Source organism: Sorghum bicolor, chromosome 1, assembly GCF_000003195.3.
Source record: "Sorghum bicolor cultivar BTx623 chromosome 1, Sorghum_bicolor_NCBIv3, whole genome shotgun sequence".
NCBI classification, from domain to species: domain Eukaryota; kingdom Viridiplantae; phylum Streptophyta; class Magnoliopsida; order Poales; family Poaceae; genus Sorghum; species Sorghum bicolor.
The window spans coordinates 80,825,046-80,849,083 of NC_012870.2; the positions used below are offsets into that span (position 1 = coordinate 80,825,046).

General features: G+C 47.7%; 6 protein-coding genes across 7 annotated transcripts; 4 read left to right on the forward strand and 2 right to left on the reverse strand.

The window, feature by feature from the left end:
* On the forward strand, positions 1,981 to 23,764 carry LOC8059542 (DNA repair endonuclease UVH1). 2 transcript variants are annotated; one of them, XR_002449417.1, is made up of 13 exons: positions 1,981 to 2,387; positions 17,014 to 17,112; positions 17,795 to 18,124; positions 18,205 to 20,103; positions 20,266 to 20,495; positions 20,577 to 20,686; positions 21,089 to 21,247; positions 21,433 to 22,239; positions 22,482 to 22,592; positions 22,685 to 22,742; positions 22,868 to 22,945; positions 23,046 to 23,269; positions 23,355 to 23,764. XR_002449417.1 is itself a non-coding variant. In XM_002466001.2 (12 exons), exons 4-12 carry the CDS (start codon positions 19,118 to 19,120, stop codon positions 23,563 to 23,565), a joined length of 3,099 nt encoding a protein of 1,032 aa, XP_002466046.1. In that variant the 5' UTR covers positions 1,981 to 2,387; positions 17,014 to 17,112; positions 17,795 to 18,124; positions 18,205 to 19,117; the 3' UTR covers positions 23,566 to 23,764. The 2 variants fall into 2 exon arrangements, 1 of the variants encoding a protein (XP_002466046.1); XM_002466001.2 differs by having other exon boundaries at positions 22,685 to 22,945.
* LOC110432838 lies at positions 2,004 to 3,405 on the forward strand. Its single transcript, XM_021453768.1, has 2 exons — positions 2,004 to 2,387; positions 3,343 to 3,405. The coding sequence occupies exons 1-2, from the start codon at positions 2,004 to 2,006 to the stop codon at positions 3,403 to 3,405; spliced, it is 447 nt and encodes a 148-aa protein (XP_021309443.1).
* Positions 6,494 to 13,752, forward strand: LOC110432841 (gametogenetin-like). Its single transcript, XM_021453775.1, has one exon. It carries the CDS (start codon positions 6,494 to 6,496, stop codon positions 8,438 to 8,440), a length of 1,947 nt encoding a protein of 648 aa, XP_021309450.1. The 3' UTR covers positions 8,441 to 13,752.
* LOC110432843 lies at positions 12,724 to 13,823 on the reverse strand. The gene is made up of 3 exons (XM_021453786.1): positions 13,496 to 13,823; positions 13,240 to 13,358; positions 12,724 to 13,156 (listed from the first exon to the last, which is right to left on the reverse strand). Exons 1-3 carry the CDS (start codon positions 13,821 to 13,823, stop codon positions 12,767 to 12,769), a joined length of 837 nt encoding a protein of 278 aa, XP_021309461.1. The 3' UTR covers positions 12,724 to 12,766.
* LOC110431953 lies at positions 13,942 to 14,943 on the reverse strand. The gene is made up of 2 exons (XM_021451817.1): positions 14,787 to 14,943; positions 13,942 to 14,685 (listed from the first exon to the last, which is right to left on the reverse strand). The coding sequence occupies exons 1-2, from the start codon at positions 14,923 to 14,925 to the stop codon at positions 14,513 to 14,515; spliced, it is 312 nt and encodes a 103-aa protein (XP_021307492.1). The 5' UTR covers positions 14,926 to 14,943; the 3' UTR covers positions 13,942 to 14,512.
* On the forward strand, positions 17,008 to 18,543 carry LOC8081568. Its single transcript, XM_021453796.1, has 4 exons — positions 17,008 to 17,112; positions 17,795 to 17,839; positions 17,987 to 18,124; positions 18,205 to 18,543. Exons 1-4 carry the CDS (start codon positions 17,008 to 17,010, stop codon positions 18,541 to 18,543), a joined length of 627 nt encoding a protein of 208 aa, XP_021309471.1.

Here is a 24,038-nt window from a genome sequence, read left to right on the forward strand (position 1 = left end):
ATATAGATTAACAACTAATTGCACAGTTTGCATATATTTTGCGAGATGAATCTTTTAAGCCTAATTAGTCTATAATTAGACATAAATTGCTATAGTTACACATGTGCTACGGTACCTAAAAACTTTTTTTCACAAACTAAACAAGGCTAAGTCTTGGCTAAAAATAATATTTTGTACACCTTCTAGCCGGGAGCAAGACTTTTTTTTGACCTCGATGCCAATATCGTTCATCAACCAAGAAGTGGTAAAAATCAACAGAAAATTCCTTCATTGCCACTAAATATTATAGCACTTCCTTCTTTGCCATCAAAATTTTCAAACTTCCCTCACTACCATCAAATACTTTTTACGTTTCCCTAACTGCCACTTCTGTTAAAACCTATTGAGGTATACTTGCTGGTAGCTGGAGCCCACTATTTATCCTCCGTTAGGGTCGCGAGATAGAAGCATCAGGCGGACACATGTTCCCCGTGCACCGTCGTTGAGGCTGGAGCTCGCCCCTGCGCCACGCATGGTCGGGCTGCAGCTCGCTGCCGCTGCCATGGCTAGGGCTCGAGCTCGCCTCGTGCGTGGCTGGGCTAGAGCTCACCCGCGCCGCCATGGCTGGAGCTCGAGCTCGGCCCCACGCCGTACATGGCCGGGCTAGAGCTCGCCCCCCATCTGCACTGCTCACCAATGGAGGAATGACGACATCCATTTGGGCCGCCACCTCGCTCTCCTGCGGTCATGCCTCCTCTCGTCGCACTAGCTCGCGTCGCGTCACAGGGTCGGGGTCGCGTGGGCACGAACGGAGCAGGCGAGTGGGCACGCGCGACATCCCCAGACAAGTTGCACGAAGATGCGGGCGACGAGCTGGTGGAGCCAAGGATGCGCAGGCTGAAGCCCCGGGCAAGCAGCTGCGCTGCGGACATGGAAACCAATGATGTCATGAGCTCATGATCGATTTGACAACAGATGCAGGTGGGTGGTGGCTGCTCATCGTCTTTCTCGAGTCTCGACGATGAGTACACACGGAGGAGGCTGACGCCGTCTCGCCGAAGATGTCCTTGCCGAAGATATGGAAATGGCGCTGCATGAAGGGCCCAGACCTTGACAACAACAGGTCCTTGGCGCCGGTATCGAGGTTCACCAGCCTCACGCGCAGCTCACCGTGTACTTTCCCCTTGGCCTTGGTTTTCTGGAGCTTCTTGCTCTCGGTCTTGGCGGTGCTGGAGGAGGCCGAGGTTCCGCTTGATCGCTTCTGTCGGCTGTTGCTGCTTCTGCTTGCCTAACCATAGTTTTGGGGCAGGTAGCTATGCAGCTGAGCCAAGTGCATGGCTAGGGATGGTCGCGGAGGCACGACGAGTAGGAGGCAGCTGGGCATAGGAACTGGAGGCGCTCGAGCCGCTGGCGCGGTCGAGAGCCCATGCGTGGACAAAACAGAACGAGACGTTGTTAGCGGCAGGTGTAAATGGCAACTAAACCCTTGATTAGTTCACCCAAAAACAAAAAAAACTTTTCAAGATTTCTCGTCACATCGAATCATGTAGTACATACATAAAGCATTGAATATAGATAAAAACAAAAACTAAATATACAATTTGTATGTAAATCGTAAGACAAATCTTTTAAACCTAGTTATTTCATGATTGGATAATGTTTGTTAAATAAAAACGAAAATGCTACAGTGTCAAAATCTAAATTTTTTTCGGATCTAAACAAGGCCTAAGGAAACACAAAAATTATTTGATGGCAGTGGGGGAATTTTAAAAATTTTAATGGCAATGAAGAAAGTGCTATAATTTTTAGTGGCAACTTTGAATTTTCTCAAAAATCGATGCTGGGTTTACGTCGGGCTGCCCGTGGCCCTAGTTGTTGTTGACGAAAGGGCGATAGCCGATAGGGCCGGGCCGGGTTGGGTTGGGCTTGGGCACTTGGGCTGTAAAGCGTCAACGCCTGGACGACGCAGCACGCCGACGCCGAGGAGTGATTCCCTGCTGTGTCCTGAAGCAAGCGCAGCAGCAATGCCAGCTCTTCCCGCTTTCCCCCTCACCCGCCGCCCATCCGACGCCAGACGCCGCGGTCGCCTCGTCCTTTCCCTCGTCGTCCTCGTCGCCGTCTCCGCCGCCGCAGCCCTCGCCTACCTCTCTTTCCCCTCTGCTGGGCGGACATCGCCCCCGGCAGCGTTCTCGGCGGTCCGGGCGGAGGCCGACTGCTGCAGGGGTATGGAGGGCCTCGAGCTCTGGGGCCCGGCGGTCAAGTGGGGCTCAGACCACCGCCTGCCCTCCGCCGCTGCCTGCTGCGCTGCCTGCAAGGCCATGTGCCCTCACCCCGAGGACGGGGCCTGCCGCTGCGACTCGTGGGTCTTCTGCGGTGACGAGCGCAAATGCAAGGACAGGTTCGGGGAGGTCAGTCCAGTCCGTTTCTATCCCTTCTCTCATCTACCATCTACCAGCAGAAGCCAAGTATTTGCATTTCCAATTTCCATAGATTTATTCCTCTTCCTAGTTCTTCAAGGTGCATTATTTTTCAATATTATTAATTTGATCTAGTAGCATTACCTAGGTTAGAACATCTCCAAAGGCTCCTTAAAAATCACTTGGTAAACCAACGATTATGCCATAGCCACAGTAGCGATCTGCAGCAGCAGCATGTAACATTGCGAGTTATTCGTAGCCTGAACCAACAGCGAGTTCATCTATCGCTTCTGCAATAGTGTTCTATTACCCTTCACCAATTTTGTTCTCCTGAACTAGCACAAGAATTTGCAGCTTATATTCTAGGCCTTCTGTGAATAAAACACCTACTCCCATTGAAAAAAATCACACTATACCATGAATCAACCTACAGATTATCATAAATTTCTATGCTTAGAAGGGAATCAGCAGGTCACCAGTTTGATACTCTCTCCAGATTGCAAACAAAGTAATGTGTCAGAAAACTGAAATTTTGAGCCCTGTACCAACTTCACAGAAACAAAAAAAAAAAAACTTGATACGATCCTATTTTTGGTACGATTTGGCTACAAATCTCAGATAAACATGAGGTGAACACTGATAATTTGTCCTCTGAAATTTGTATCAAATGCCATGGAATTGGAAGTGGTATTAATCAGTTGAATAGTTGGACCAACTTATTTTCTTAGACCAAGCTTATCAGTAGTTAAAACAATCCAAATTCCCTAAAAGGATCAAGGTAAGTTCTTCTCAAAGCAAAATGGGGAAAGTTTACTACAGCATCAATTCGAGCATATTCTGTAGAGCAAATCCTAAACCAATGTAGGTAAGGGTAACCCAGTAGTTTTCACTTTCAGGTTTAGGATGTAGCTTGTGTGAATTAAGATACGCTGCGTTTTCTTTGCAGGAGCGTATTGATAAAAGTAAAATTAGTACAGGCAGCAACATGGATCCATTTATATGCAACTAGAATAGAAAAAGAAAAACAGCTATCTCTGAACTGTCAGTGCTATGTACGTACCAGTTTTGGCAGCTTGATGTAAGTCACTACTACGACTGCTACTCTGTTGTTGTGTATATTAGTTCATAAGATCTCTCTTTATTTGTACAATTCTGCTGTGACAATAGCGAGCTTCGAAATGAATGCTCACCTTGACAGAGACAGAGGGGATATCACCGAGGGGTCCATGACAGCTCGGTGGTGTCAGTCTTGGATAAAGTGCATATGCGGTCGAGGTTGGGTTGAGCGACATTGGCGCGGTGGTGGCTTCAGATCGATGCAGGGCGCTGCTGGGCATCCTTCTTGCATCCACACGAAGCCGAAGACAGGTGTCGGGATGATGTGGATGGCCCTGGTGGAGAAGACGGATGTGCCTTGCAGTGCAGGAGTGGCCGCTGCTGGTGCGGAATGGGTTGAGGAAGGTGTTGTTGACTTGATTTGGTGGCCTTGTAGTGCCGGCGACCTGGGTGGTGAGCGGCTGCTGCTGACCTCCGAACCCTACTAACCTACAACTAATCTCCAGCTGCAACTGTGAATTGTGCAAGGAACAAGAACTAGATGAAAATGGGAACATGAGAATAGGAAGAGAAGCCTTAGCCCTTGGGAAAGGTGTACAGTCTTTGGTGTGCTGTCCTCTGCACGACTGCACCTGCTTGGGCTGCAGCCAAGCGGCTGGGCTGTACAGCTGCAGTTGAAACAGCTGCAAGAAGCAGTAGCGAGAGCATGCACACAGGCACGAGAGATTTATCAAATGCTTATTTTTAGGAGGTCAGATACAAAGCTATTTGGAGGGACATCTTTTTCCTTTTTGCCAAAAAAAAAGCCGAATTAGCGAGTTGCTTTCTTTCCTTATGCAGCAGCAGCAGCAGCAAGAACACAGCAAGAACAACAAAGCCTTTTAGTCCCAAGCAAGTTGGTGTAGGCTAGAGTTGAAACCCAACATGAGCCCCTAGTCACGGTTCAAGTACGTCGATAGCTGCTTTCCAAGCACTTCTATCTAAACAAAGATCTCTAGGTATATTTCAACCCTTTAAAACTCTTTTTATTGTCTCCCACATGTCAGTTTCGGTCTTCCTCTACCTCTCCTCACATTGATATCTCGACTTAGGACTCCACAATGCACTGGTGCCTTAGAAGGTCTCCTTTGGACATGGCCAAACCACCTCAACCTATGTTGAACAAGCTTTTCTTCGATTGGTGCTACCCCTAGACGGTCACGTATATCATCGTTCCGAACTCGATCCATCCTTGTGTGACCACAAATCCAACGCAACATATGCATTTCCGCGACACTTAGTTATTGGACATGTCTTTTTGTAGGCCAACATTTTGCTCCATACAACATAGCGGGTCTAATCGTCGTTCTATAAAACTTGCCTTTAAGCTTTTGTGGTACCCTCTTGTCACAGAGAATACAAAATGCTTGGCGCCACTTCATCCACCTTGCTTTGATCTATGGCAAACGTCTACATCAATATCTCCATCCTTCTGTAGCATCGATCCTAGATAACGAAAAGTATCTTTCTTAGGCACCACTTGACCTTCCAAACTCACCTCATCCTCCTCATGTGTAGCATTGTCAAAGTTGCATCTCATGTATTCTGTTTTAGTTTGACTTACTATAAAACCTTTGGACTCAAGGGTTTGCCGCCACAACTCCAGTTTCCTATTTACTCCTGCCTAGCTTTCATCAACTAGCACTACATCGTCTGCAAAAAGCATACACCAAGGGATATTCCCTTGAATGTCCCTTGTCACTTCGTCCATTACCAAGGCAAAGAGATACAGGTTCAAGGCTGACCCTTGATGAAGTCCTATTTTAGTTTGGAAGTAATCTGTGTTGCGATCATTTGTTCGGACACTAGTCATGACATTATTGTACATGTCCTTGATGAGGGTAACATACTTGGTTGGGACTTTATGTTTGTCCAAAGCCCACCACATAACATTCCTTGGTATCTTGTCATAAGCCACCAAGTCAATGAAAACCATGTGTAGGTCCTTCTGCTCCCTAAACCGCTCCATAGTTGATGCTCGATAACTCTCTCCCACGGCTTCATCGTGTGGCTCATCAACTTAATTCCCCTATAGTGCAACTTTGGATGTCTCCCTTGTTCTTGTAGATTGGCACCAATATGCTTCTTCTCCACTCCTCAGGCATCTTGTTCGATTGATAGATATTGTTGAACATCCTCATAGCCATACTATAGCTAAATCCCCAAGACACCACCACACCTTGCTCGGAATATCATAGGGGCCCAACGCTTTACCCACTTTCATCCTTTTCAAAGCTTCCCTAACCTCCTGCACTTGGAATCTACGCACAAAGCACCTATTGGTGTCATCAAACGAGTTGTCCAACTGGTCAGTGGAGTTCTCATTCTCCCCATTGAAAAGCTTATCAAAATACTCTTGCCATCTGTGTCTGATCTCATCCTCCTTCACCAAGAGTTGCTCTCTCTCATCCTTAATGTACTTGACTTGGTTGAAGTCCCTCGTCTTTCTATCATGAGCCCTAGCCATCCTATTGATGTCCTTCCCTCCTTCCTTCGTATTCAGACATTGGTAAAGACCCTCGTAAGCCCGCCCCTTCGCCTCTCCCACCGCTTGTTTTGCAGTCTTCTTTGCCACCTTGTACTTCTCTATGTTGTCTGCACACCGGTCCTGGTACAAGCGCTTGTAGCATTCCTTCTTTTCCTTGGTAGCCTTTTGCACATCTTCATTCCACTATCAAGCGTCCTTCAAGTCGCATCCACTTCCTTTAGTCACTCCAAGTACCTCTGTCACAACCTTCCGAATGCATGTTGCCATCTTCTCCCACATGTTGTTCGCATCGCCTTCGTCCATCTTTCAGTTGTAGCTCACTGTTGGAGTATAAGGTTTAGGCCCATGAGGCCCATGTATGTGACCATATTGCTACCCTTCTAGGGTCAGCCCAAGTAATGGAAATCACAGTTTACAGCGTGGTATCAAGCTAGGGTTTCTCTTCTCCCTCCCTTCCCAGCCCAGCCGCCAGGCAGCCGCCGCCGCCGGCCGGCGCGCCGCCGCAGCCGCGGCCATGGCTGCCCCTCCTCCACCACCAGTCGGCGCGGGCGCGCCGCCCCTAGGCGCGGCCCCCCGAGGCGCGGGCGCGCCGCCCCTGGGCGCGGGTGCGGCTCTCCGGAACACCGAAGCGCTGGCCAGGGTGACGGACGCCGGCGCCGCCATGGCAGCTGCTGCCCTTCCTCCACCACACTCCGCCCTCGTCACTGCCCTCACCGCTGCCCGCGCTGCTGCTGCGGACGGCCATGTGCGCATGCGGGCTGTTGCCCTCGCTTGGGAGCACGAGCACCATGCAGCCGATGACCTGGCTCGCAAGATCGCCGAGGGGGAGCAACTGACTCTCTGTATCTTCCTAGGTTACTCCCCTGAGCATAAGGGGTACCGTTGCATGGACCTCTCTTCTCGCCGTGTCCTCATCTCTCGCCACGTAGTGTTTGACGAGTCGACATTCCCTTTCTCCACCACCCCCACCTCCACACCTCCTGCTGACCCTGCAGAGGCTTCTTTTTTTCCCACTGACCCGGTGGTTCCCCCACCGTTTCCACTATACCCTGCAGGTCTTGCTCCGGCACGCTCTCCTGGTGGTCCTTCGAGCCAGGACCCTCCTCCTGTACCTGGCACGGCAGAGGCAGCCCCAGAGCTTCCTCCACCGCTACCAGTGGTTGCGCTGCCTCCCGTTGTGCCCGAAGTCGTCGTCCCGATCGCGGGACTGCGCACCCCGCCCTCACCTCCCCGGCGCTTCAGCCTCGTCTACCAGCGGCGGCGAGAGCCGGCTCCGCCTCTGCAGCCGGTGTCGCTGGCTCCGTCGCCGCCCTCGCCACCAGCGCTGTCGTCGCCGGTACGGGCTCCGCCGTCGACCCCGCCACCTCCGGCGGAGCACCCGTCCATGCCGCCTCCGGCCCCGAGGCGCTCTCGCGCCGAGCCGCCGGTGTACCACCCGCCTCTACTTCACCGGGATCCTCGTCACACTCACCCAATGGTGACGAGGCAGGCATCCCAGCTGCGGGCCCTCACCGCTGCTACCTGCGAGATGGGGATCTCTCCGGTACCCTCTTCCGTCCGCGAGGCCTTGTCAGATCCTCACTGGCGCCGCGCGATGGAAGAGGAGTACGCGGCCTTCCTCGCTAACCAGACGTGGGATCTGGTGCCCCGTCCGCCGGCCTCCAATGTCGTCACCGGCAAGTGGATCTGGACGCACAAGCGGCGTGCTGATGGTTCCTTGGAGCGCTACAAGGCTCGTTGGGTCCTCCGGGGTTTCAGTCAGCGGCCCGGCATTGACTATGATGAGACCTTCAGTCCAGTGATGAAGCCAGCTACCGTCCGCACCGTACTATCTGTGGCTCTCGAGCGCTCCTGGCCTGTGCATCAGCTGGATGTCAAGAATGCCTTCCTCCATGGCACTCTGACTGAGACAGTCTACTGCAGTCAGCCGGCCGGTTTCGTGGATTCTTCTCGCCCTGACTTGGTCTGCCGGCTCAACAAGTCTCTCTACGGTCTCAAGCAGGCGCCTCGGGCGTGGTATTCTCGGTTCTCTACCTTCCTGCAGACTCTTGGGTTCATGGAGGCCAAGTCCGACACCTCACTGTTCATATACCACCATGGGGGTGAGACTGCTTACCTGCTCCTCTATGTGGATGACATTGTTCTCACCGCCTGCAGCGAGTCACTGCTCCAGCGCATCATTACCACTCTCCAGAAGGAATTTGCTATGAAGGATCTTGGTCTGCTCCATCACTTCCTCGGTGTCACTGTTGAGCCCCGACCTTCAGGCTTGTTCCTCCACCAGCGGCAGTTCACTTGTGACATTCTAGAGCGAGCAGGGATGACTGACTGCAAGTCCTGTTCTACTCCGGTCGATACCCAGGGCAAGCTGTCAGAGGCAGAGGGTCCGATGCTTGGGCCAGAGGACTCTACCGCCTGGTCTTGCTGGCGCGCTCCAGTACCTCACCTTCACACGGCCTGACATCACCTACGCCGTGCAGCAGCTCTGCCTCTACATGCATGCTCCGCGGGAACCCCACCTTGCTGCTATGAAGCGGCTCCTCCGGTACCTCCGTGGCACTCTCGGCTATGGGCTGCTCCTCAGCCGGTCCTCCTCTGCCGAGCTGGTTGTCTACACCGACGCTGATTGGGCGGGCTGCCCGGACACCCGCAGGTCCACCTCCGGCTACGCTGTCTTCCTGGGCGGCATCCTTGTCTCGTGGTCGTCCAAGCGACAGCCGGTGGTCTCACGCTCCAGTGCTGAAGCGGAGTACCGCGCCGTTGCCAATGGTGTGGCCGAGGCTGCTTGGCTCCGCCAGCTCCTGGCTGAGCTTCACCGCCCCCTCGCCAGGAGCTCACTTGTCTACTGCGACAACGTCAGCGCCGTCTATCTCTCCACCAATCCTGTGCAGCACCAGCGGACCAAGCATGTGGAGATCGACCTGCACTTCGTCCGCGACCATGTGGCCATCGGCGACGTCCGGGTCCTCCACGTCCCGACCACCTCACAGTTTGCGGACATCTTCACCAAGGGCCTCCCTTCCTCGACTTTCGCCGAGTTTCGCTCCAGCCTCAACGTCACCGGTGGCTAGTTGTGGCTGCCGGGGGGGGGGGGTATTGTGTGTTATGTGTTTTCCTTCTTGTCCAGTCTTGAACTCCGCTGTGCCGGTAGTCCAGACTGCGGGGGGGTGTTGGAGTATAAGGTTTAGGCCCATGTATGTGACCATATTGCTACCCTTCTAGGGTCAGCCCAAGTAATGGAAATCACAGTTTACAGCACTCACATAAACCAGCTTATTTAGCCTCTGATGCTCTAACCTGTTTCTTTTTTTTTTGTATGGACTTACACAAAAGACAATGCATATTCACATACCAATATTGCTTGCAAGAACAGTACAGTAGCACTTAATTACTTGCAAGTACAGTACAGTAGCACTTACAGCTGAAAATTCACTCCAATTACGTTCGCATCCAGATGCACTACAACAAAGGCTAACAATCCTTTTTGCCAAGCATTGGAGCTCATATGTTAGGCCACCATATGCTCCCCACCAGAGAACTACAATTTCCATACCATATCATTAGTTCATTGCTGATTGCTTTCACAAATAGTAGTACATAAGGATCAAGAAGGATTACTTACTAGGATTTTTTCTCTCCCTGTCTCTTATTGCCATTGGCATTGAGAAGGATTCACCTTCAGCCCTCTCATAGTCATCTGCCTGCATGATTATCTTGTTCTGTTCCTCCTCTTCACTCACCATCTTCCACAAAACTTTATTAAACATGATCCTCAGCCTGTGGGCTTATCTCCTATCTTTTTCTTTTATGGCAAAAAACTTGTTTGGATTCAAGTATAGGGCTGCTCCATATAGGTCCTGCTCCATTTGGTTTTCCCATCGATTGTCATAGTATTTTAGTACTTCGTTGAGTAGAGTTGGTTTTCCTTTCAAAGATTCCTTAATTGTGGCCTTCGCCACTTCCATGGCTGCCATAATCTCAGGAGCTGCTGGTGTCTCATCTCCATCAGCTATCCTCAGAGCAATAAGAAGTGGTTGTGAAGCTTTTAGGTATAATTCCACTTTGCTCCAAAATGGCGCTGAAAGGATAATGTTCTCAACGCGCCGGCCTTCTTGAGTAGCTGAAAAGCTGAGGTTATGCCATTCATCACAAACCACTAAACTCCTCAATGCATTCTTATGCCTATGCATGCTTGCCAATGTGAGAAATGAAGTGGCAAAGCGAGTTACACCTGGCCTCACAAGATCTCCTCCAATTTTATCTCGCATTAGGTCTAGAACCCTCCCATGCTTGTACACGAATCTGGTCACCTTCTTTGCCATGTTTATGCAAGTGCTGAATTCCTTGATCTTCCCAATATCCTCCAGCAACAAATCCAAGCAATGGGCTGCACATGGTGTCCAAAATAGATGAGGGATCCTCTCCATTAAAAGCCTCCCTGCTAGCTTAAAATTGGCTCCATTGTCAGTGACAAGTTGCACCACATGTTCTTTCCCAATCTTATCTATTTGCTTCTCTAACAAGTCAGCCAACATAGGTGCATTTGCTATCTCACTGGAAGCATCAATAGACCCTAGAAAGAAAGTCCCTGCTGGACTGTTAGCAAGAAAATTTATCAGATGGCGATGGCTTGTGTCAGTCCACCCATCTGACATTATGCTGCAGTCATATTCCTTCCAAGCCTGCTCATGCTTCTTCCTCAACTCCGATGTTCTATTCACAGCTTTTTCTAGCAGCGGATTCCTAATCTCATGATATGATGGTGAGCGGTAACTTGGACCGTATTGTCCAATTGACTAGCAAGACTTCCCAGCTTCTTGAATTAATCACATTCAATGGAAGGCGATTCTCATAAAAGAAGTCTGCAACATGATCATCAACAATTTGTTTGGCCTCCTTACTTCTCTTTGTGCAGTGCTCAAGTGTAGGTTGAGTTAGCTTGGATTTGTACCTCTCTGAAACTACCTCCTCTGGTGACTTGCAAAGCATGGAACTCACTGCCTGGACTGTTTTTGAGTTGCAGGTTTTGCTGCAGCAGTAACAGTGAAAGTAGTGATGGCAGCTTGAGCAATCTTCTTCTTGGCTTGTTTACCTTTTGTTCCAGAACTTGGTACTGGTACAGCTGCAGCAGCAACATCTTCCTCTGCAGCAGGAACATCTTCCTCTTCAACTTCACCATCTGCATCCGCCGCTGCCACAACCACAGTCCTTGAATTTTTTTTATGTAAGCAACCATCTCCCTCTTAACTAGTTCTGGACTCTGAGGACAACCAATAGCATCTCCAAACCCCCCAGCAAGGTGTTGCTTAAACCTACTTATTCCAGAAGGGACTACCTTCTTGCAAAAAATGCATTGCACAAAATCTTTCTTGGAAGGATCTGGCCACCACCCATACTGCCATCCTGGATCTTGACTTCTTGCCTTCCTCTTTTTGTCAACAGCTTGAGCAGCAAGGTCTGGAGGTAGTTTTGCTATGGCCCTCTCAATTAGGGAGGGGATATCTATAGCAGATGAGGCTAAGGATGAAAATGGAACGGAAATATTCCGTACCGACCGCTTTCGTTTTCTACATTATGATATCGTTTTCTATATTATAAAACCGTTTTCGAATTTTGTTAAACATAAAACTTTGTCAGTTTCAGTTGGTTTCACAACCATTTTTATTTATTTTTTATACTCTTTAATTGCTAAAATATAGAAATATTCCGTACCGACCGCATTCGTTTTCTACATTGTAATTCCGTTTCCGACCGTTTTCATCCTTAGATGAGGCTGAGGCAGCAGTAGCAGCACCTGACCCAACAGATTCTGGTTGTGGTTGAACTTCTTCAAGGTCAGACACAGTCATTATCACTTCCACGTTTGCACATCGTCGATCCACATCTACAGATTACAGAAGCAGAGGGACATCACAAGCACTAGGAAAAGATGGGGGGAGGAGAGCACCGAAAACCACCAGGAGAGGGACATCACAATGACAGCAAGCATCTAGAGTGAGAGATGAGGGGAGGAGGGAAGAAGATGGAGAGGGGAAAAGCTTACCGTCGTCGGAGCTCATGGTGAAGACCAGCAGTGGAAGAGGGAAGACCGGAGAAGTGGAGTTGTGGGGAGAGGAGTCGTGAGGTGGAGAAGACCGAGCCTGGAAGAAAATTGCGGCTGCCTTCAGGGGTATCCCCCTGCAGCCACTCTATTCTATCTAAACCCTCAACCCTAACAGGCCAAAAACTTAAAGCCCATTAGCCCAGTCCCAGTTAGAAAAGGCCCAAAAAATAGAAACCTGGTCGTCCGATTAATCGCGATTAATCGACGATTAATCGGACGACCAGCTTTCTGGTCGAACTAATCGAGTCGGACCTCCTAATCAAATCCTAGGAGCGACCTGGACGATTAATCGCGATTAATCGGACGACCTGAAATCATTGTGCAGAACTCAATACTTCAATAGACAGCAAGTAGTTCATCAAATAAATGGAAAATAGCAAGTTGATACTTATCTGATTACCAGTCATCTCCCATCCATTCAATGAACACAGCATAGCAGATCAGCAACAACTAGTAATCAGAGACAAGTGGACAGGACAGCAGTACAAGTGCACAACACAATTCATAAAAGGTCTTGTTCAGACAACACATAGTTCTCAGAAAAGAAGAAAAACAGTCACACAGGCACACAGTAGCAACAGTTCACAAGTTTAAGACACACATTGGCACATATATGCATGAATGCATCACAAAAGATAAACCATGACATGCGAAAAGGCCCCAGGACCATATCATCTTCCTTCTTCAATAAGGTTCCAAGTAGTCATCCTCATCTTCATCAAACTCTTCTTTATCAGATTCAAACTCTTCTCCTTCATAGAGCTCTCTCACTCTAGCACTCCTACGCAGCTGAAGTTGTTCTTCTGCTCCCACTGCATCTCCAAGAACAGACCAAGGTATCCCAGTACCTTCCATCTCTTCTTCCTCCTCTTCTCTATAGACCACTAATGCAGAATCATCTCCATTCTCATGCAAAAATCCTTGAGCTTCAGTTGTATCATTAGACAAGAGAACATCACTGATCTTCTTTGACTTGATTTTCTCTCTCTTATTAAGCAGCTTGGAGTTGAACTGAATGTAGACTAACTTGTTGAGACGTGTTGTAGTAAGCCTATTTCTCTTCTTAGTGTGTATCTATAGATTTAAAATAAGAACATGTTCAGGTCTGCAATTTAATTCAAAAACTCCTGAAATGTGGACAGCAGATAGCTACTTACCGCTTCAAACCCGCTCCAATTTCTTTCACAACCAGAGGCACTTGATGTCAAAGAAAGGATCCTTGTTGCCATCTTCTGTAAGGCTGGTACTTCAGTTCCATACAACCACCACCATGATGCTGGAATGAATGAAAACACCACTTTTAGTTAGTAGGTACAATTAATTTATTGTGAGCTGAAAACAACAAAAATTATATTGTAAATGGTACTACCTCTATCTGGGTTGTAATCAAAATTTTGGAAAGTCCTTGCCAACTTCTTGCTAAATGGGGTCCTTCCCTGTTTTGAAACTTTCTCAGCTCAACATGGGCAGCCTGATCTTGCTTATCTTCATCATGATAGTAGAAGGTCTCTACACAACTAATAAATCCTTCTGTTATTGTGGGCTCATCAAAGATTGCTGGATTAGCATAACTGTAGTGTGGATTCAGCAAATAAGCTGTCAAATGCAGTGGAGAATCAAGTCTTCCCTTCATCTTCTTGTCAATAACAGCAATTACCTCCTTGAACCGAGACTCATTATTGCCCAAGGCCTCCTTGATCTCTTTCTTTGCCTTTAGTATTTCTCCATAAACGAAACCCATGGATGGTTTCACATCCCCATCAACCAAGCGGAGAACTTTGAACAGTGGCTCAAAAATACTCACTGTTAGCTTCACATTCTTCTAGAAGGTTGGATTCAATACAATAGCTGTGGCATCTTTTACTTTCTTTGATTTTACATCCCTCAGTGAGTCCCACCTATTATGAACCACCATCTTTCTTAGCTGGTCCTTCTTCTCTAGTATGCTATTCAATGTGAGAAAAGTTGAAGCAAACCTAGTCACTCCTGGCCTTACTATCTCTTTCCCCTCTGTGAAATATCTCATGCATTCTAATGTTCTTGTGTGCCCGTAGACAAATATAGTGAATGCCTTTGCTTGCTCAATCACCTTCTTGAACCGAGCCAAATTGCCAATTCCTTGCAGCATCAGGTTTATTGTGTGAGTTGCACAAGAGGTCCAAAATATTTGTGGTCTCTTCTCAAGCAATAGCTTCTTTGCTCCCATGTTGTTAGAGGCATTATCTGTCACTACTTGCACAACATTTTCTGGACCAATGTCTTCAATTGCTTTGTCCACTAGTTCAAAGATGACTTCACTTGTGTGTGACACATCTGACATCTCCATTGAGCTGATAAAGCTTGTTCCATCAGCACAATTGGTGCACAGGTTCATTATGCTTCTCCTCTTCCTGTCTGTCCATGTATCAGTCATAATAGAGCACCCATTCTTCATCTTCTCGGCTTCACGTTCTTGCAACAAGCTCTTGGTTCTTGCATATTCTTCTTCAGCAATTTCTCTCGCAGAGAATCCTGACATGGAGGTTCAAGTCCAGGTCCAAACTGGCCAATGGCTTCACACATCTGCTTGAACTCATCATTGTCACATGCATTGAATGAAATTCCTACCAAAAAAACATAATAATTAATGTTCTGAAATGTTTCCTACATTCTCAAATGACACAACAACAGACCAACAGTACATAATAACAGAAAAGTGAATTACCATGAGTATAGACCCATCTTGCAATATATTTGTGCACCTCATGTGTTCTTTCTTTCCACAGCTCCTTGTTCAGCCTCTGTTGCTGTAAAGATTCACTTCTGGTTGCTTTAGGATCAATAGCCTTTGTCCATTTGTCCATGAGCCCTAATTTGTGAGGCTCTGAACTTCCGACATAGGTGACTTCCTCTGACTCTTCTCCAACTCGAGATACATTCACTTCCTCTATAAGTTCTAGCTCACGAACCACCTTCTCTGCCCTCTTCTTTTTGCACCATCTATTGATTTCTGGCACTTGTCTTTAGCTTCATCTGTGCTCTTTGGGCATTTTGTCGCATTCTTTCCATCATGGGCCACATGCTGCTTCAAACGATAAATTCCCCTTGCATCACCTTGTTACAGAATTTGCACTTCACCTTGTCCTTGTTCTTAGGATCAACAAGAACCCCGTATTTCCATCCCATATCATCTGAATTCCTTTTCAAGAGATTTACTCCTTCATTCTCAGGTGCAGGTGTAGCAACTGCAGTATCTGTTTCTGTTGTTGACATCCTAAACTCAAGGCTCAAGGGTTCAGTGAGCAACTAACAAGTCATTGACAAGAAACCTAAAGTCCTAAACTCAAGTAGCTGTAGCTAAGCTATACTGCTATACACTAGCTTCAGATTTAGTCATTTAAAGTTCACATAATCCATTCAGATTCAGTCAAAATCCATCCACATACAAAAGCAGGGGAGGGGATCAGAAGCAGCCAATGGGGGAGGGGATTCACCTTGCCACCTGGGGCTGCCGCTAAGGGAGGAGATGAAGCCGTCGGGGGAGGGGAGCAGGACTGCAGGAGCAAGCAGACGTCGGGGGAGGGGTGCGCCCACTGGAAGACGACGTCGGCGGGAGAGGTGTGCCCGCTGGTGGACGACGCCGACGGGAGGGATGCTTCCAGGCGGGCACGAGCACGACCGGCGGCGAGGACGAGCTTCGAGGCAGGGTCGCAGGCGCAGCAGGGAGGTGAGCAACCGTCCGAGCCCGTGGCTTCCTTTTCGCGCGCGCGCGGCCTCGTCCCCCTCTTATCCTTCCCGCGCGCGGCTTCCTTTCCCGCGCTCGAAGACAACAGCGCGTGCGCGACCGCGGGAGCGGAATATTTCGCGCGACCGGCTGCGGCGTCCGCCTCCGCGCCGCCTAGAGCGCCTCCGCGCGCCGAATCGCCGCCTCCGCGCCGCCTGGAATCGCCTAGGCGCCGCCATCGCCTAGAGCTCCGACTACCCCCTAATCTAGGCGGACAGGCCTCGACTAGCGCCTAGTTGCGCCTAAGGCGACGCCTAGCGGAACCTTGTCATGGCCTACTTGAGGAGCATATGCGCTAATTACATTTAAGACCATATCACTAACGACAAGTTTGACTAAAATAATCCTATCCCCTTGCCTTCTCACCTCCACCACCCCATCCTTGAGGCTCTTATCAATCAAAACTCCTACTCCATTTATATTTGAAGTTGTCCCTGTGTACAAGAGCTTGAAGCCGGTATTGTCCACCTGGTTCGCCTTTTGTCCCTTCCATTTAGTCTCTTGGACGCACAACATATTTACCCGCCTCCTAACCGCTGTATCCACTAACTCTTTTAACTTACTCGTAAGGGATCCTACGTTCCAGCTACCTAAACGAATCCTACTTGGCTCGACTAGCTTCCTTACCCTTCGCACCCGTCAAGACTGGTGTGAAGACCCTTGGTCATTTTGCACCACACCCGGGCGCCGATGTGGCGCGCCACTAAGGATGCGACGACCCGACCCTTGTTCACTTGACACCGTGCCCAGGTCACGACACGATGTGTCATGGGGCGATGACCCGACCCTTATTTAACACCATACCCGTGTCCCGACATGGCACGTCGCTAAGAGGGTTACACCCCAACGGGATTCTTTTGGGTCTCATAAGAGTAGCTAAGTTTTACATTGGCTCGCCAAGCCTCACACAACCCTCCTCCTTAACCAGGGCTTGGGACCTGCTATGCTGGGACGCCATAGGCACCCCGCCCATAGGCACCCCACCATAGGCGGAGTTGCTTTCTTTCCTTATGCATACAAGAATAAAAGTCTACCTCACCTCTGTAAGATAAGATCAGTGCAGGGATTTAATCTAGTCATTATTGTTGCTCCTTTGCATATGTTAAGTGGGTGCAGAACCTAAGTACCTCTTTGTTTCACTAACTCCTTTGCTGCACTGGAAATGCAGTGCTGGCTGAAGAAACAGAAGGATGTGATGGCTCCTGCTGTTATTGCAAGGGGGGAGGACGTCATGTGGACTTCTGGTCTAATCTTTGGAAAAGGAGAGGTTGGTTACATGCAATCTCTATTTCAGTTAACTAGCTGTAATTCAACATCTGACAATTTGGAACATTCTTTGAGCTCCCTGGACATGTTTAATTTTCCAGCTCGATAGTGCCACCTTCTTCAGGTGTTCCATTTTAACAAGATAAAAAGTACCAAGTAGGCTGTTCACACTGTCTTGAGATATCCATTGGTGTAACTTCCTGTGTGGTGTCTGGTGTATATTGTATACAAAGAATTGTATGACATACTCCCTCCATTCCAAATTATAAGACGTTTTGGCTTTTTTAAATGGTAGTTTTTGCTATGCACTTAGATATACATTATGTGCACATACATAGTAAAAACAATGTATTTAGATAATCCAAAACATCTTACGATTCGGAACAGGGTAAGTACTATTCTTGCTGAACCTATAATTGCATATTGTCATATGCTTCAAATTCAAAGGAAAATAAAGGCAAAAAGAGGTGTTTTGCCCCCCCCCCCCCCCCCCCCCCCCGCCAATGAAGGTCCGTAAACCAAGGGGGATGGAGGAGATTGGGGGGATTTTGACTTGTGGGGGATTAAATCCCCTTCAACCCGTTTGGTGATGAAATGAACAAGGTCTAAGGAAATACATCTAGCCATTTTGATATTCGCTAGCATGAATCTCTTGATTAATGGAAGGCTTTATCTTAATGCAGGGAATTGTGGGGCTTGAAACAAATCTAGGGACACTTCATATTCAAGTGAGTGCCCTTTGTCCCCATTGGATCTGAACGAAAGCTGATATTGTCTGTGTTTCAGCAGAAATACAGTTTATAGGGCTGTCTAACTGGAAATATCCCATAACCGGAGCTGATATACATTCCTTTTGGTACTTGTTATACACCCAGTTGCTGCCTGGTTGCACGCCCCGTTCTGTGGACTACTTCATCGAGCTTCTGGGCTTGCGCAACTTTGTGAGATGCAGATTTTATCGTGCAGAAGGACGTGGGAATGTCTGGGATGCAAAAGGCGACCATAAAAAAAATGTATGGCTTGCATGTATGGCATTTGTTTGGCCTGTGGCTAACAATTGACTACTGATGATTCGTGCTCTCTGTACCATCAGGCTGCATTTGGTCCCCCATATGCATTGCTTCAAGGAACACTGGAAGTTGATGGTGTGCCCTTCAAGGAGATACCAAGAGAAGCATGTGCGGCGGTGAAAAGAGGGTCCGTTGCCTGGGTAGGGTCAGGGCCAGAGTTCCTGATCAGCTTAGCCGACCACGAGGAGTGGAGGGACGCCTACACCGTGTTCGGGAATGTGCTTCCCAAGGACATGGCGATCGCTGAGGAGATGGCACTGCTGCCGACAAGCACAGACGTGTGGAGCAATGTGACGGTGAAGGTGCTCAAAGATCCTGTCTACTTCAAGGTGAAGAGAAGCAGCAATGCTAGCGCTGTCTAGGTGGAGCAATATAATATTTTTTTTGAGGGGAATATAATATATAATAATTTTTTAAGGGAGAATAATATAATAAGGGCTTGCTTGGTTTTCTTGAGTAAAATTTAGTTACTAGAACTATTTTAGCTATTCTTAGGTGATTAGAGAGACTAAACTATTTTAATTTTTTTAGTCAGTGTGTTTGAAAGTTTAGAAAAATAATTAAAATCTAGTTGGCTAAAATTTAACAAGTGAACCCGAATAGGCCCTAAGGCTCCGTTTGGTTTTAGTTGGTAAAATTTAACTTTCGTCACATCAAATATTTGGACACATGCATGAAGTACTAAATATAGACTATTTATAAAATTAAAAATATAGTTAGAGAGCAATTTGTGAGACAGATCTTTTGAGTCTAATTAGTCTATAATTGGACACTAATTATTAAATAAAATAAAAAAGCTATAGTATCTGTTAATATTTAATACCTTCAATTAAAGTTTAATAACACCTTTAACCAAACACCCTGAATACGTTGTGGTGAATTTCTTATTGTCGTCTGGGCTCTGGACTGCCTACGGTAGTCGTGGGCCGACTTAAGATGTGGCCTACGGCCCGCTTGAGCACAAGCCCAGTAACCCTATCATCGCCTGACTCGCCGGGGAAGAAGAAGGCGAAGGCCGTCGGGTTCTCGCAGGCGGCGGCGGCGGCGGCGGCGGCGATGCTTGCTTTCGAGGAGCAGGTGGTGGCGGACCTGGTGGAGGATCCGAACGGAGGTCTGGTGGTGCTCTCCTCGGGCCTCCCTCTGGCCTCCCTCGCCGCTACCCTCCTCCTCTATCTCCACCAGGCCCCCGGCGACGCGGCGGGGGGAGGATGTCTCCTCGTCCTCTCCGCCCCCGATTCCCTCAAGGCCCGGATCCGCCGCCGCCTCCAAGAAAAGATGCAGGTTCACGACGTGCCTCCTGACCTCCAAGCGCAGCAGCGCGCCTCCCTCTACGCCTCGGGCGCTGCTCTCTTCCTCTCCCCCCGCGCCCTCGCCGCCGACCTCCTCACCTCCCGCCTCCTCCCCTCCCGCGTCCGGGCCCTACTCCTCCTCTCCGCCCACCGCTCCACCGATACCTCCTCCGACGCCTTCATCGCCCGCCTCCTCCGCCAGCGCAATCTTGTCCCCGTCTACGCCTTCTCCGACTGCCCTCATGCCATGGTCGCCGGTTTCTCCAAGGCCGAGCGCACCATGAAGAGCCTCTACGTCCGCCGCCTCCACCTCTGGCCCCGCTTCCACGTTCTCGCCGCGGCCGACCTGGAACGCGCCCCGCCTGACGTCGTAGACGTTCGCGTGCCCATGACGCCGCCCATGAGGGGGATCCAGGCTGCCGTCCTCGCTACCATGGACGCTTGCCTCAAGGAGCTTAGGCGCACCAACAAGGTGGATGTCGAGGACCTCACCGTCGACAAGGGCCTCTTCAAGTCTTTCGATGAGATCGTCCGGAGGCAGCTCGACCCCATCTGGCATACTCTTGGGAAGAAGACAAAGCAGCTTGTGGCTGACCTCAGGACGCTACGCAAACTGCTTGATTACCTCGTCAGGTAGGTGTTGTCCTCTCTGTGATCACATCCCCCTTTCCTACCACCTTATTTCATGTTTGAGCTTATATAAATGTTCTGCTGACCCTGAGTCGGTTATATGATACAAGTTTTAGTTTCAAAGGAAAACTAGGCAGCCTCTTATGTTCTTTACTGGGCCCGTAGGTACGATGCTGTTACATACTTGAAGTACCTTGACACATTGAGAGTGTCAGAAGGTGTGCGATCAGTTTGGATACTTGCTGACTCAAGCCATAAGATATTTGAGCTTGCAAAAAGGCGCGTTTACCAGGCAGTGAGAACAGATGGTGCTAAGGTTAGCATGGATAATAAGGGCACACCAACAAAGAAGAGGAAAGTGGCACATAATACTACCAAGAAAGGAAAAGAAACCGGTACTGGCTCTTGGCCCCTTCATTTGCAGGTATATGCTTTTCCTGAAGAATTTTAGTGTAACAAGTACCTTTCTCCTGCAGAAAATGAAGACTCCACAGTAGGTAGGGACAACACTCAGAAGGTTAATACTGATGTGGGCATTGTATTGGAAGAGGTTCTGGAGGAGGCACCGAAATGGAAAGTGTTATGGGTCAGTGATTCAGTTTTTGTTTCATTCCGTTCCCTTTCAGACCCTGCAGTCTTCAGCACTGATTATTTGCTTCATGCATTATATGCAAGAACAGTCTGCTCCAATCTGTTTGGCAATGGACACTGCAAATTTGGCTAAACTTGCACATTTTATATTGCACAAGGAATCTATTTTATATTACAATGTAATTGATGAAGGCTTTCGTATTTTACCAAACATGGTGTGTGTAGCATATTTATCCAACTATTGTTTGTTGTGCTAAATGCTAATACTTAACTATTATCTGTTTTTTGTCTCATTATTGTAGCAAACTAGCAACCTCATCCGTAACTATCAGATAATACGAGTATTATCATCAAGAAATTTATTTTTGCTTCGTGTTGACTGCTTTAAAGTTTGCAGGAATTGTTGCAAGAGATAGCAGAAGAACAGATGAAGAGCGATGCCGGGAATGTGCATGATGAAGACAAAAGTGATGAACATGGCATAGTTTTGGTAACATGTAAAGATGAGCGCACGTGCTTGCAGCTGCAGGAATGCATATTAAAAGGCCCCTGTCAGGTAATTGTTCGAGTGTTAAATGAAGTCAGCATCAATCTATATAGCACTACACTATTGCTATGAACTTGCCATGTTTGCTTGTACGAGTGTCTTTCTTCCATGTTGAATGCAAGCTTGTTTCTGAGATTATGAACATGAAACCCTGTAAATACTTTGTGATGTTGACTTAACTTGTTTTCAATAAGGTTATGCGAGAAGAGTGGGAGAAGTATTTGATTGGGAAAGCTGAGCTGCATGGATTGAATAAGAAGAACAAGAGAAAATCTGAGCAACCAAAAGGGGTTGGTGTTCTGGATGGTGAAGTTCAAATGGGATCTAGTGAGAGTGTGGGTCCGGTTAGCATTAGCAAACTCGAAACTAATGCCTTATTTGCTGCTGCCTGTGAATTAAGAAATATATCAAATGAAGCAGATGTCAATGGTGGCTCAAATAGCAGCTGCAGCACGAAGGGGCTAGCAAGGGGAAAAGCAAAAGGGAAACCAAAGAAAACCACTGCAAAGAGACAAGCCAGCAATCGAAAAAATAAAAGTAAGGGGGGAAATGACATTAGGCAAGCTACCGATCTGGATTCTGAAGTTCAATCAGGCAAAACAGATGAACAGGCTGAGATTGATGCTTCTAAGGTGTCCGCATATGATGCTTCCGTGTCAGCCTCTACTTCTAATGATAAATTTAACCATTCATCTGCTCTCAGAAACTCGGCAAACGGCAAGCCACTACCTCCTGTGCAGTTTCATGCTCTAGACAGTGACCAGCACGTGCTTGATGTATGGAAGCCATCTGTTATTATTGTTTATCATCCAGATATTACCTTTGTAAGAGAAATTGAAGTATACAAGGCAGAAAACTCATCAAAGAAGTTAAAAGTTTACTTCCTTTTTTATGAAGATTCCACTGAGGTGCAAAAATTTGAGTCCAGCATTCGACGGGAAAATGAAGCATTTGAATCTTTGATCAGACAGAAGTCCCTGATGATGATACCTGTTGATCAGGTGGTGTTTCACTCTGTCACTAAAATTTTAATTTCAGTCTGACCTTAGCAAAGTGGTTACTGCATGAATGATGCCACACAATGCTTAGTTGAATGGCCTTTTCACCTGTCTATGAATCTACATGTGGGTTCATATGCCTGGTATCATGTGTTTATTTTAGCTCAATCACAATTAGCCATATGCAGGCAAAATTGCTGTCATACTTTTCTGACATGAAATACATCTATCTTCTTTTTATTCAGGATGGCCATTGCATTGGACCAACTGTTGCAAATGAACCAGAACCTCTTTTATGTCAGAACTCAATCACAAGAAAGGCAGGTGGTAAAAAGGCACCTGAGAAGGAGATGCAGGTGATGCTTATGATCGTATTGTTAGTGGGCAGACTATATGCTTTGTTTCTATTTGGTGGATTGCTAAAGATTTTGCTGTTGCAATTTTCTAGGTTATTGTAGACATGAGAGAGTTCATGAGCAGCCTTCCGAATGTATTACATCAGAAAGGTATCCGAATAGTACCGGTCACCCTTGAAGTTGGTGACTATGTTCTCTCTCCTTCGATCTGTGTTGAGCGGAAAAGTATCGCAGACTTGTTCCAAAGCTTTGCTTCTGGTCGTCTGTACAATCAGGTTGAGACAATGGCACGTTACTACAAGATCCCGGTTCTCCTCATCGAGTTCTCACAAGATAAGAGCTTTTCCTTTCAGGTATCCGCACCTCCTCTCCCCTCTCCTGCCTTATCCCAGGTGGAAAAATCATGATACCACCTCACCTCATTTTTGTAACTGGCCTCTCATTCTTTTACAGTCTGCAAATGAGATCGGGGATGACGTCTCTCCGACCAACATTATCTCAAAGCTTTCGCTGCTAGTGCTTCATTTTCCTCGGCTTCGCATAATCTGGTCACGCAGCTTGCATGCTACAGCAGAAATATTTATGTCACTGAAAACAAACCAGGATGAACCTGATGAGAAAAAGGCAACAAGAGTTGGCGTGCCCTCTGAGGATGGAATCGTGGAGGATGATGTGAGGTAAGTCGTGCACCTCGTCGTATAAAACCAGAGGGGAGTAAGCCCAAACGATGTATGCCTTTTTTTTTCCGTCTTTGGTCTATAGGTCTGAAAATTACAACACACCAGCCATTGAGTTCTTAAGAAGGCTTCCTGGGGTGACGGATTCCAACTACCGAGCAATCATGGATGGATGCAATAGCTTGGCCGACCTGGCCCTGCTTCCGGTGGAAAGGTTGGGGGAGCTAATGGGCGGTCAGAAGGCTGCACGGACGCTCAAGGAGTTTCTGGATGCCAAGTGCCCAACCATGCTGTAGCCAACAAGTGATGCTTCAGGAGTCAAAGGGTGCTGTTTGTATTGTGTTCGTTCGATAGGGATACTTCAGTTGCTGTAACTTGTAAACAAAACAGATGTTGTACACTACCAATGCCAAGCATGTTGTTGTCTGGAATTTAATACACAATCTGTGTATGGTATAAGGGGGTGTTTGGTTGGGGGTATTAAAGTTTAACCAATACTTTAGTATTTTTATTTTATTTAGCAATTAGTATTCAATCATGGACTAATTAGGGCAAATTATTCTAGTTTTATAAATAATTTATATTTAGTACTTCATCAATATGACCGGAGTTAAAGTTTATTAGAGAAACTAAACGGGCCTAAATGTGTGCTCGTGGGCCAAAGCAAACTTGAGAAAATGCCGCAGCAGGTTATGGGCTTCGCAGGCTCTTTCTTTCTATATACCCAAAAAAAAAATCCGGCCCAGAAACTCCAAAACCCCGCTCATTA